We start from the raw sequence: 13,260 nt of genomic DNA, 5'->3' as shown, positions 1-13,260 counted from the left end.
GGGTTCTAGAGCCATGCTTTTTGGCTGTGGGTGTACGAGGCCCATGGGCCTTTCTCTGTACACACTAAGGCCTCAAAAGGTTAAAATGATTTGTTGTTCTACCTCAAAGAGAGAGACATTGTGCTGAGTGAGATACGCCAGACAGAAAAGGACAAATACTGCATGATTCTATTTATATGAGGCACCTAGAGTAGTCAGATTCATAGAGACAGAAAGTAGGATGGTGGTTGCATGGATGGGCATGGGAGGGAGGGAAAAATGGGTAGTTAAGTGTTTAATGGGGACAGAGTTTCCATTTTGCGAGGTGAAAAAGTTCTGGAGATGGGTGATGGTGATGGCTGTACAACAGTGTGAATGTACTTAATGCCACTGAACTGTACACTTAAAAATGACTAAGACCAAAAAAATGATTTAAGGCAGTAAATTTTATGTTATGTATATTTTAGCACAGTAAAAAAAAGAAAAAACCCCAGAGCCTTTCTGAATTCAGAAATATCCTGCATCCTTATGAGAGCATGCATGCATTTTTAAAAATAAATAAATAAATTTATTTATTTATCTTTGGCTGCATTGGGTCTTCGTTGCTGCATGCGGGCTTCTCCTTGCGGTGGCTTCTCTTGTTGTGGAGCACGGGCTCTAGGCACGTGGGCTGCACTAGTTGTGGCGCACAGGCTCAGCAGTTGTGGCTCGCGGGCTCTAGAGCTCAGGCTCAGTGGCTGTGGTGCACGGGCTTAGTTGCTCCGCGGCATGTGGGTTCCTCCCGGACCAGGGATCGAACCCATGTCCCCTGCATTGGCAGGTGGACTCCCAAGCACTGCGCCACCAGGGAAGCCCGGCAGGCGGATTCTTAACCACTGCACCACCAGGGAAGCCCAGAGCATGCATTTTTATCCTCCAAGAGTTAGCTTAGGGAGAAATGAACAGAGGCACTCACATTTTGATGGTCTACCTTATGCCAGATACTAGGGGCTTTTTTAAAAAAAAAAAAAAGATATACATGGTTCTAGAAGGCTCATTGTAACATCATCTTGGGAGCGTGATTCCGTGGGTGTTCTTTGGTCCTTAGAGCCATGGGGCCTGGATGCACTTCCTCCCCAGTAGAGTCACACAGAACTGGAGTCTGCAGGAATTTAGGGGGACAGTCCAGGAACATTTGAGGTCTTCTCTCCTCCAGTGCTCAGCACAGAGATTGAAGGTGTTTCTTGGTTTTCTGTGGCTCTTTGTTAGAGAATTCCCTTAGTATGGCACATATTGGTGTGTATGCACAGAAGGGGAGACTCTAGTTCGTAGATCCTCGTTACTAACACAAAAGTTATTTCCTCTTTTGTTCTTGTGACGCTTTCTTCAAGGTATCCTTTAATATCGTAATGCCCTAATGCTAGACATTTCAGACACTTACCAAAGTCTCAGACTTGTCTAGATGTGGACATTTGATCCCTGGGCTTTTTAAAATTTTATTTTATTTTTTATTTTATTCATTTATTTTGTTTTATTTATTTTTTATTATTATTTTTGGCTGTGTCGGGTCAGTTGCGGCATGCGGGATCTTTGATGAGGCATGCAGGATCTTTCGTTGCGGCACGCGTGCTTCTCTCTAGTGGTGGCGTGCAGGTTTTCTTTTCTTTAGTTGTTGTGTGCTGGCTCCAGAGTGCGTTGGCTCTATAGTTTGAGGCACACTGGCTCTGTTGTTGAGGCACGTGAGCTCAGTAGTTGTGGCGTGCGGGCTTAGTTGCCCTGTGGCCTGTGGGATCTTAGTTCCCTGACCAGGGATCGAACCCGCGTTCCCTGCATTGGAAGGCGATTCTTAACCCTGGACCACCAGAGAAGTTCCTGATCCCTGGGCATTTTAAGTATGGGGGTTTATCTGAAGTGTTGAACTGCTGAGTGGACTGCCTGGGCAGCTGCTAGGGAGCGAGGGTGGAAACACTGAAAGGAACCTTGTTATAAGGAGTCAAAATATTTTGAGGAACAACATTAATCATAGTAGTCGAAGTAAGAACTAGTTGCTTCTCTTTGAGAGCCTGCCTGGAGCCAGGGCCTGCCACTTGGTCCTCAGGATGGTCTTGAGTCCTAAGGGGCTAGGTGGGCTCCCAGGGGCACAGTTGGATTTGGCCCCAGGCTGGACGGACTGTTTAATTGTCAGGAGGGTTGTGGCTGAGCAGCTGGCTGTGTGATTCATCAGTAGGATTCTGTTCATTATCATCAGGATGGTCTGGTAGTGTGAAAGGGAGGGAAGCTTAGAAGAAAGGAGGGTCGTGCTGGAGTCAAGTTTTCGAGAGGGCAGGGACTTCTGTTGGAAGGATTGTTGATGGGTTTTTTAGGGAGGGATATGGAATCTTGGCAATAGAAAGGGGGAGGGGAGTGCAGGGTGTGGGTGAATGGGTGCTGGGGTAGGTCACACTTCTTATTGGTGATAGGGGAAGCCCTTCCAGACACAAGGCCATTGAGGCCTATGGGAATCTCCAGGCGCCTTTCTCCAAACAGCCATGTGAGGGAGTTGGGGAGAGCTCCCCCCCACCCCAGGAAGCTCTGGGCTCCGCAGGGACTGTGGCGACGCTGTGGCCTTGCCTATCTCCATATTGTTTCTTCCTGATGTTATATTTATATTGTTATGTTTTTGCATGAAGTTGGTGGTGAAAACATAGTGGTTGAGTATTTATAACTCACAGAGGATGCCATTTTGTCATTTCTTCTCCATGCCTCCTTGGGCCTTGGATAAGGAGATGAGCAAGAGCCCTTTCTCTTGTGGAGTGTAGAGCGTTTGGGGGAGAGAACCTAGTGGGATGCTTGATGTCAGATGTCAAGATCAGCCGTGCCACGTGATGGGGCTGTAGTCCTCGGGGATGGAAGGGGGGAGAGGGTGCCTGAGTAACACATGTTTTGAGTCTGAAAGGTGAGTGGGGGAAAGGAAGGACTTTCCTGGCAGTAAGAACAGCACGTGCAAAGGCCCAGTCGTGGAGGAAGGCAGATATGGTGGGTAAGATGAATCGAAACAAGGCCTGTGTGGTTGGAGCCAGGAGCGTGGTGTGTGTACACATAATATGTGCGTACCAGATGACTTCATAGGGTCACCTGCGCCTAAACAGTCAGGGCCTTAAAGGCTGTGGTGAGGTGTTGGGGGGTTTTAAGGAGCTTTAGGAACAGCTGCATTGGCATAGTGTGGGGAGTGGACAGTCTGTCTCTTGGTGAGGCCGTGGTTACTGTGGCTGAGGGAGGAGAGGCAGGGGCAGACCAGGGGTCTGGAGGGCACATACTGGTTGTTACCCTGGTGGATGCTTTGGCTTGACAGTGGAGACCGGCCAGCTCTGGTTGCCAAGGATAGGCTTGTGCAGCTGGCCTCACTGTCGACTCCTTGGCCCTCATGGGGGTTGGTTCTTTGCCTCTCTAGTCTGCCAAGTCATGCTCTCCCTCACTCTGTGGGCATATAGGGTTAATGAGGCTCTTTGCCTTGGGGAGAGCAGGTACTGCTTGGTCCCCTGGGGCTGACGTGGAGCTGAAGCACCCCCTTGCTGTGCCTCTGCCTTGACTTCTTGTCTCAGGCATGCTGCTCTGCCTGAGTCATCTCTGTCCCTTTAATGCTCAGCAGAGCCGGTTAGGGCCATGGTTCCCTCCTGCTTTCAAGGATCAGGTAGTCAGTATTTTTGGTTACTGTCTTTGTCATTACTACTCAGCTCTGCCCTGTAGATGAAAGCAGCTGGAGACAGTGCAAACTTGAGTGGGCGTGGCTGTGTCCCAGGAAAACCATTCGCCAGAACAGGCCCAGGCAGTAGTTTGCCGACCCCTGGATTAGGGAATTGACTCTGACCCAAGTTAATCTTTCCCTAACCAGCCAGCGCATGTTGGAGCAGTGTGACCTCTGGGCTTCCTTGAGATAATCCACTATTGCCCTGCCTCAGTTTCTCCCTTTCTCATAGAGCTAGCTGGGGACTTCCTCTCCTTGGCAGTTAGCAGTACAGTCGCTAAGACTGTTGGCACAGAGGGTCTGGGTGGGGTGCTCATTTTGTGTGGAACAAGTGGACTTTGTGGACCTAGGGGTGGGAGAAGGTGAATAGTATTATTGCTGGGTTTCATCTTGGAGGTTTTTTGGCTTAATATCATGTTCCCGGGCTTGGATTAGAGCCAGAGTGGTAAATATTTGGGTGCAGATACAATTGAAGAATTTTAGAGACTGCACAAGTGTTTGGTGAGTGCAGACGGTGGTAGGAGGAGATCAGAGGTGTGCAGCTTCCATAGGGCCAGGCCTCGGAAGGGATGATGGGGCCCTCTGGGGGGCACCTGGGAGAGCCCAGGCTTCCCCATCAGGTGCCCATGGCCTCTGAGAGCTGTCCCTGGGCTGGCCATGGGCATTGCAGCTGGAGCGTCTCTAAGGAACTGGAGCTCCCTAGACAGCAGCCAGTGTCTGGCCGGGGGCTCCTCCCCTCAGGTTAAAAGGGAGCGGACCTCTCTTACCTGAGCTGGAGAGGATGAATTGGCAACAGTGGACTTCTGTTGCCCAAAGTGCAGTGACTTGATTTCATGTAAATCACCAATCTCTGCCTCCTTACCAAGTGTGATCTCCCTCAGATTGGGAAATTGTTGTTTGGGTAGGTTGAAGATTCGGGGTGTTGTGTGTGTATGCATGTAAGTGGAGTACCCAGGTGCAGGGTCAAAGCCAAACCATAATGATTTATCAAGGGAGTGGAAGAGTCTCTGATGAGTTGGTAATTGTGTACTTAAGGGTTACTTGATACTGTTTTAAATATATGGGTTGGAAATAAAAACAGTAAAAGCTCTCTAAACCCAGCCGGTGTGGGGTAGATGGCACAGCAGCCCAAATGATATACCAGTGAAAAGCGATTACAGTTTATTTTAGAGAAATGCTCCCAATCCTGATGTTGCTAAGTGGTCTCTGCTTGGTTTCTGCTCCTTCGTGAATTTTGCTCTAATTGTATCAAGGGGTTGTTGGTGTGTGAACTCCTCAGATTGGTTCTTTCTCCCTCAATGTTAAACCATCTCTGCTCATTCATTCTATAAATATTTATTGAGCACCGGACACTGTTGGAGGTGCTTGAAATGACATCAGGCACCAGGCAGACACCCCTTTCCTTGTGGCATTTATGTTCTTGCCGGGTGAAAAAGTCCATAGATACAGTAGCTGTGTTGTGTGGAATTTGAGGAGAGGCCAGGGCTGTGGGAGAGAAAGGGCAGGGTGAGCAGGGTGGGCCGCTTTGAGGGAGACATTTGAGCAGTGATTTGGGGGTACACGGAGGAGACAGCCATGGTGGGGGAGAGTGATGGAGGCAGAGAGCAGCTAGCACAAATGCTAGCACAAAAGCTAGCAACTACTGTTAGAACAGGCTGTGTACAGACGTTTTTGGGAAATTGTGTGAAGCTGAATATGGACTGGGCATTTGTTGACATTTAGAGATTATTGTATGGTAGTTACGTTTTCAAAGGTCATTTTCAACTTGGGATGCAAATTGAAGAATCGATTGTTAAAATTATAAAGTATCGGGGATTTTGTTGAAAACCTTAAAGGACCCCAGGGTGGGAGGGTGCCTGGTGTGTTGGAGGCCAGCATGGCTGGAGGAGGGTGGACATGTCTCTGGGGTCAAGAGAGGATGGGGCTTCACTCTGAGTGATTGCAGGGCCTTTGGAAGGTTTCGAGCTGAGGAGTGAAAGCAGGGGTCCAGTTTGCAGACCTCCGTCGTATTAAGGGAGGATAGTGTGGCAAGTGGAGGTGTGAGAAGTGGTGGGACCCCAGATGTGTTTGACGGCAAAATCAATAGGATTTCCTGGCAGACTGGATGATGGGTAGTCCTATCAAGAAGGCAACTGCAGCCAAAAAAAAAAGAAAGGGGACTTTCCGGCGGTCCAGTGGTTAAGACTTCTGGCTCCCAATGCAGGGGGCACAGGTTTGATCCCTGATCGGGGAACTAAGATCCCACATGCCTCATGGTACACACAAAAAAGAAAAAAAAAAAAAAAAAAAAGGCAGCTCCAGATTTTAATCTGAGCATCTTTAAAGACTGAATTTACCATGAGCTGTGGTGGAGGGTGAAAGTCTGAAGTGACCTTAAAACTTCTTGTATGTTGCATACTGCCCCATGATGCACTGTATGCATTATGATAACAGATTGAGGTCACCTTCCTCGCAGGTTAACCCTTCAGGAAAATATCCAGTGTGTCTTGTGGTCTCACGGAGTTAGGGTACTTGGATCTTTGTTGAAAATCATTTGTCCACATGTGCATGGGTGTATTCTGTTCATCTTTCTACTTGTCTGTATTTATGTTCATATCATACTCTCTTGGCTACTGTAACTTTACATACAGTATGTCTTGAAATCAGGTTAGGTAAGTCTTCCAAATTTGTTTCTCTTTTTCAGTGTTTCACTAGTCTAGGTCCTTTGCATTTCCATATAAATTTTGGAATCAGCCTGTTTTTTTCTGCAAAACATGCTGGCAGTTTTTTTCTTAATAAATTTATTTATTTATTTATTTAATTTTTGGCTGCGTTGGGTCATCGTTGCTTCACACGGGCTTTCTCTAGTTGCGGCGCGCAGGGGCTACTCTTTGTTGTGGTGCACGGGCTTCTCGTTGCGGTGGCTTCTCTTGTTGTGGAGCATGGGCTCTAGGCCTGCGGGCTTCAGTATTTGTGGCACGTGGGCTCAGCAGTTGTGGCTCGCGGCTCTAGAGCGCAGGCTCAGTGGTTGTGGCACACGGGCTTAGTTGCTCCGCGGCATGTGGGATCTTCCCGGACCAGGGCTCGAACCCGTGTCCCCTGCATTGGCAGGCAGAGTCTTAACCACTGCGCCACTAGGGAAGTCCCATGCTGGCAATTTTTGATTGGGGCTTTGAATCTATGAATCAATTTAGGGGAGAATTGGCACCTTCTGGCCCATGGAAAAGTCATATCTCTCTGTTTATTTAGGTTTTCTTTCATTTCTCTTAGCAACGTCTTATTGTAGTTTCAGCTTATAGGTCTGGCACATTTTTTAAAAAAATCAGATTTATCCTTAAGTATTTCATGTTTATAGTAGTATTAACTGATTTTTTTTTAAAGAGCTTTGAGTTTTGGTTGTTTGTTGCCATTGTGTGGAAATACCACTGACTTTTGTATATTGACCTTAATCCTGAAGAGAGTAGGTGCTTGGAAAAGCCCAGGACGCCTACTTTCTGAGGCTTCCCCCTCCATGGCAGAGAGAGGCCTTGGCTTGGGAGGTAAAAGAACTCGGATTGCAACTTCCCTGGTGGTCCAGTAGGTAAGACTCCGCGCTCACAATGCAGGGGGCCTGGGTTTGATCCCTGGTCGGGGAATTATATCCCACATGCATGCTGCAACTAAGAGCCCGCATGCCGCAGCTAAACATGCTGCAACGAAGATCCCACGTGCTGCAACTGAGACCCAGCGCAGCCTAACTGACTAAGTAAATATTTAAAAATAAAAAAAGAGAGAGAGAGAGAGAGAGAGAGAACTAAGATTCATGGCATCTACTGCATTTCCCAGCCTGAATGGGGCCAAAAAGAGTGGCAGAAAGGGCCCCTCTCCCTAGGAGCTAGCCCTGGTGGTGGCTGTAGCAGCCCTGGCCCTCACTGAGGAGGATGCTGTGTGCTCCTTGGTTCCCAAAGGTCTTTCCATAGAGTTCACTGATATTTGCTTATTTTGCAAGTTCTCCTGTGGGAGTGTTTCTCGCCATCCGTGAGCTGTGAATTGCTGTGAACCCAGCTTAAAAATAAAGTTTTCATATCAGAGCAAGCTCCTGGTAGTCATGTGGGTGCAAAGAATGACAACAGAGGTGATATTGACAATATTTGGCAAGCTACAACTGACAGCTGCCTGGGAGTCTGAGATTTGGCTGGTTCACTGGGTTCAATCTCTGTGCCCAGAGCCCTGGACATCTGATGTCACAAAGGAGGGGAAGTTCTGGGGCCATGCTGTCTCTGGGACCTTGGGAGAGCTCCTAAACATTCTTGAGCCTTAGTTTTCCTATCTTTAAACAGGCAGCCTCTTTCTCCCTGGGCAGTGTAAGACCTTTGGAGTTGATCCCTGGGTGAAACTTCTAGTTGCCCTATGGCGGTGAAGCCGCCTCCATGTGGAAGATGAAGTTTGTCCGTCCCTGGGCGCCTCATGCCCTCAGCTTCTTGAGGGCAAACTCTGCACTGCCTGTAATGGTGGGTGGTTTCCTTGGGGTCTGTGTTGGCGAGTGGGCACTGGGGAGGGGAGAGGTCACCTCCGGAGAGGGAGACCTGGGTGGCCCTGGGCAAGTTCCTGAATATCAGACATGTCAGATCCCTTATGTGTAAAATGAGGGTGATTGTGTAACTTATCCCTAAGATTGTCCTGGGGATTCAAAGAGATACTGAATTTTAGCATAGTACCTGGAACTCACTACTAAACATCTATTAAATGCTAGTATTTCTATTTCTGCTGTTAATGTCATTACCATTATCATCAAAACCTTGAACTGTTTTCTGTGTGTTCAGTATGTTGGCTTGTGGTTGTGTACCACCTCTTGTCTCCATCCATATTGCTAAAGATGAGATCTGTAGTGTCTGAGATGTTAGTATTTATTGGTTAGTGCACCTTATTGGGTCATACATCAGAGACTGATAGAATTTGATTTCCTCAGCTTGCCCTCCCTTGGAAGGTAGCAGACACAGAGCTCTGGTTGAAATCTAGAATTTCGCTATGTAATTCCAGGGATTGGAGACTTTTTTTTTTTTTTTTTTTAAATAAATTTATTTATTTATTTATTTATGGCTGTGTTGGGTCTTCATTGCTGCGTGCAGGCTTTCTCTAGTTGTGGTGAGCAGGGCCTACTCTTCGTTGCGGTGCGTGGGCTTCTCATTGTGGTGGCTTCTCTTGTTGCGGGGCAGGGGCTCTAGGTGTGCGGGCTTCAGTAGTTGTGGCACGTGGGCTCAGTAGTTGTGGAGCATGGGCTCTAGGCACACGGGCTTCAGTAGTTGTGGCGTGCGGGCTTAGTTGCTCTGCGGCATGTGGGATCTTCCCGGACCAGGGCTCGAACCCATGTCTCCTGCATTTGCAGGCGGATTCTCAACCACTGTGCCACCAGGGAAGCCCGGGATTGGAGATGTTTAAAACTGTCTGTACGTTCCAGAAATTTTCCTTGGAAACTCAGTGTTTCTTCCTCTGTTCTTTGCTTTAGGTTGGCCAGCTCATTGACGGAAGTTGCCTTTTGACATAGCTCCCACCATGGCCGGCTGGTAGGACCACCGTCCCATGCCCAGAAGCCAGGTGAGTGTGTAGTATCTAGTATCTGTGGAACGCAGGCACTGACTTACTCAATAGGCCTTATTAAGGTCCTTGGACATTTGAAACAGAGCACTGCTTTAGAAGCTGATGGCCACCTCCTAGAGGAGAAGGAGGAAGACAGGTACCTCTGGGATTGCACACTGGGCCATTTCCACAGGGCTGCCCAGGCCCTGCCTCCTCCAGGATGGCCGTTTGCTCTCCTCTTGCATCTCAGGGGTCACTCGTTTGAAAAGGCCAGGCCCAAGTAGGATGAACTGTCCTCTGTGAGCATCAGGGGCAGAGGATAATCCTGGCCAAGTGGCCTTTGCCCTCTGGCCATTCCTGTGATTTCCCAATGCTGACAGAAACCGTTAGAATTTATCCTTAACCACCAGTGCTTGGAGCTCTTTGCCCTTACTGCACCCCATGCTTGTGGGGAAACTGAGCCATCCCCTACTGCTTAGGGCTCTCAGGTGGAGACTCTGTCCAGGGCTTTCGGGACCCAGCAGGACAGAGCCCAAAACCCAGGTGGGGTTTTGTCTGTTACTATCAGGCCAGTGATGTTTTGGGCCAGGGCTGCCTACCTGGAGAAGAATGTAGGACTGAGAGACATCTTAGAACACAGAGGTAGCTTGGAGACCTCTTGGGTTGGTTAGCTGCTTCCTCTTATAGGCCAGCTGGCTGGTGACTTTCCAAGGGGTGTATGCCCTTCAAACAGTGCCACAGCTGCACAGGGTAAGAACTGGCTGCTGGGCTGAGCAAGGTATGTGACAAGGGTTGGGGGTTGGTTTGTGAGGTTTCAGCTCTTATCTGCATATAGCAAGATGATAGTATGGGCATGGTCAGGTAGTCCTGGTGTCAGGAAAACATTTCCAGAATGTTTACCCAGCAAAAACAAACTTTACTGGTATTAAAAAAAAATTTTTTTTTAATTGAGATAATTTGCATACCATATAATTCACCCATTTATAGTATACAGTTCAGTGATGTTTTTGTATATTCAGGAGTTGTACAAATATCATGTCTATCTAGTTCCAGAACACTTTCATCACCTTCAAAAGAAACCCCACACCCATTAGCAGTCCCTCTCCAATCTCCCTTCCTCAGCCCCTGGCAACCACTAATCTACTTTCTATCTCTATGGATTTGCCTGTTCTGGGCATTTCATATCAATGGAATCACATAATATCTATGACCTTGTGTGTCTAACTTCTCATACTCAGCAAGTTTTCAGGGTTCATCCACTCTGTAGCATGAGTCAGTGCTTCGTCCATTTTTGTGGCTGAGTATATTCCATCGAATGGATAGACCACATTTTGTTTATCCATTCATCTGGGATAGATTTGGGCTATTCCCACCTTTTGGTAATTATGAATAGTGCTGTGAACATTTATGTACACAAATTTGTGTGGACTTGTTTTCACTTCCTTTGGATATATACCTAGGAGTGGAATTGTTGGGTCATGAGTCTTCAATATTCTGAGGAACTGCCAGACTGTTGTTATTGTGGCTGCACCATTTTACCTCCCCCCGAGCCCTGCCCCAGGCCCCCAGAGCTCTCTGGAGACAAAAAATGACTCAAAGTCTGTGCTGGTTTCCTAGGCTAGTTGAGGATCATCGGTGTTGACAGTGCTCGTTACCTGGTGCTCGTGGCAGCATGCAGTGAGCCAGCCACCTAGAAAGTGGGTTTGGTGCTTGGTTGTCAACAGGCTCTCTTTGGACATTAGTGTTGAAAAATCGTGGTACTTTACGTCTCGACAAGGTCTTACCTGCAGCCCAGAGGGGTGAGTGATCATCCCTTGTCCTATAGCCCAGGGCATTATCTGAAGGCAGCGGGCTGGCTTAGGGTTCTCTGAAGTCCTCAGCTGGGTGACCCCACCTCTCCCGGGCCCTTTGTTAACTAGGAAGTACATAGTCTGAGCAGTAAGTACTTGCTGAGTGAATGAATGAATGAAAGAAAACTGCTCCTTTCCTATCACAGGGCCAACAAGGAAGACACAGCCAGAGCATTACAAAGCAGTTAGTTTGGTGATTCCGGAGGGAATTTCTGGAAGCCCCCTCAGGTGTTCCCTCTGGCCCTGCCTCTCTGTACCCGGTGAGTGAAGGGGCTTGACGGGAAAGGATGGTCTGTGAGTGGTTGTGGCAGATGGTGGTCGATGTCAAACAGGCAAAAACACCCTTGAGCAATTTTTTTTTTGGCTGCGGTGTGGGATCTCAGTTCCCTGACCAGGGGTCGAACCTGGGCTCTTGGCAGTGAGAGCACAGAGTCCTAACCCCTGGACCACCAGGAAATTCCCTGAGCAGTTATTTTTAAGAGATGTATAAATATGTCAGCTTGTGTACTTTTTGTCGTGGGTGTAAGTCAGCTCAGCAGATTGATTGATTGTTCCACTTTCAGTTGAACCATGGCCTGAAGTCAGCTGAGGCCTCCCCATTCCTGCTGCCCAGGACTCCGGGCACAGAGGAAGAGCAAGGCAGGAGGAGAGCTGGGTCCTGGGGAGTCTTGAGGCACACACACAGCCCCCACACAATGCCCCCACAGTGTATGTGGCTGTCGGTGTGAATACTGAGGGTCAGGCTGCCTGCTTGGGCTAATGGAATTGGTGTCCACCCTTGAATTTTGCTTGTCGGGTCCTGTTCGTTCAGCAGCTACACATACTGCTCTCGTGCTGAGAGACTGGCCTTGTGCTTGGTGTTAAGGATCAAAATGGGTGTGACTTACAGAAAAACAAACAGGAAAAGTAAATGCAGATGACCCTTAACCAAGGCATAAAAGATACTCAGTCTTTTCTGATACTAAGAATAATGCTCTTTGGAGCTTCCCGAAGATATTTCTGACCCTTTGTCCTGAAAGGTGTACACCATTCTCTTGGTGGGAATCAGGCAGCACCATATGTTGCTTTTGGAGGTTCACAACTCCTCGGAGGGGAATTTGCTTACCCTTTGCTCCAGCAAGTCCACTTCTAGAAATGTATGCCAAAGATAGACTGTCAAAAATAAGGATTGTGACAAGACTGTTCATTACAACATTCTGAAGTAGCAAACTGGAAATAATTTAGATGTTTGTCATTTGGGGCTGGGACTGATGGGGCTGGATCGCCAGTGGGGTGGAGCCAAGCCCCTGAGCAGAGGAAGGAGGGGTGTCTTCTTGTCATGGTGATGGGATTTCTAAGGTGAAATGAGTAGAAAAAATTATAAGGTGAAGGATAAAGAGATGTACTGCACTCACTTTTATCCCTCATAAGGAACGGTGGGGGTGGGATATAGACATGTGTGTTTGTTTATATTTTATTTTATTATTTTTTAAAAATTTATTTTATTTATTTTTGGCTGTGTTGGGTCTTCGTTGCTGCACGCAGGCTTTCTCTGGTTGTGGCGAGTTGTGGCTTTCTCTAGTTGTGGCGAGTGGGGGCTACTCTTCGTTGAGGTGCGCAGCCTTCTCATTGCGGTGGCTTCTCTTGTTGCGGAGCACAGGCTCTAGGCACACAGGCTTCAGTAGTTGTGGCATGCGGGCTCAGTAGTTGTGGCATGCGGGCTCAGTAGTTGTGGCACACGGGCTCTAGAGCACAGGCTCAGTAGCATGGGCTTAGTTGCTCCGTGGCATGTGGGTTCTTCCCGGATCAGGGCCTCGAACCCTTGTACCCTGCATTGGCAGGTGGATTCTTAAGCACTGCGCCACCAGGGAAGCCCTATATTTTATTTTTTATTTTTATTTTTCCTTTTTTTTTTTGGTGCCATGCCATGTGGCACGCGGGATCTTAGTTCCTTGACCAGGGATCGAACCCAGGCCCTCGGCAGTGAGATTGCAGAGTCCTAACCACTGGGCCACCAGGGAATTCCCTAAATCATAGTAGTTTGATTGTAAGATACGAGATATGCCATAAAGGCAAAAATTAGAAAAAAATTTTTAACTGTTTTTAGGAATCATATTTTTGGTTTCAGGTCAGCAATGCCCATAGTCTTACTGTTATATATTGTAGGAGAAAACAAGTAATTGATGTCTTTAAGAACCAAAATTGGGAATTCCT

The 13,260-nt window shown here is 47.9% G+C and overlaps 1 protein-coding gene across 7 annotated transcripts in view; it reads left to right on the top strand.

Annotated features, from left to right (window-relative positions):
* Positions 1 to 13,260, top strand: part of GATAD2A (GATA zinc finger domain containing 2A) — a 99,090-nt gene that overhangs the window by 29,594 nt on the left and 56,236 nt on the right. For 6 of the 7 annotated variants that reach the window (XM_059918020.1, XM_059918023.1, XM_059918026.1 and 3 more), the window contains one exon: positions 9,147 to 9,235. In XM_059918020.1, the coding sequence (XP_059774003.1) occupies positions 9,221 to 9,235 (15 nt within the window). In that variant the 5' untranslated portion in view covers positions 9,147 to 9,220. Of the gene's footprint in view, positions 1 to 9,146; positions 9,236 to 11,213; positions 11,328 to 13,260 lie in introns of all 7 variants that reach the window. The other variant, XM_059918024.1, reaches the window with a different exon arrangement.

The sequence above is a fragment of the Balaenoptera ricei genome, chromosome 3 (genome assembly GCF_028023285.1).
Source record: "Balaenoptera ricei isolate mBalRic1 chromosome 3, mBalRic1.hap2, whole genome shotgun sequence".
Lineage (NCBI taxonomy): Eukaryota > Metazoa > Chordata > Mammalia > Artiodactyla > Balaenopteridae > Balaenoptera > Balaenoptera ricei.
The sequence above is the reverse complement of the archived record's forward strand: the minus strand, read 5'-3'. Positions and strand labels throughout refer to the sequence as shown.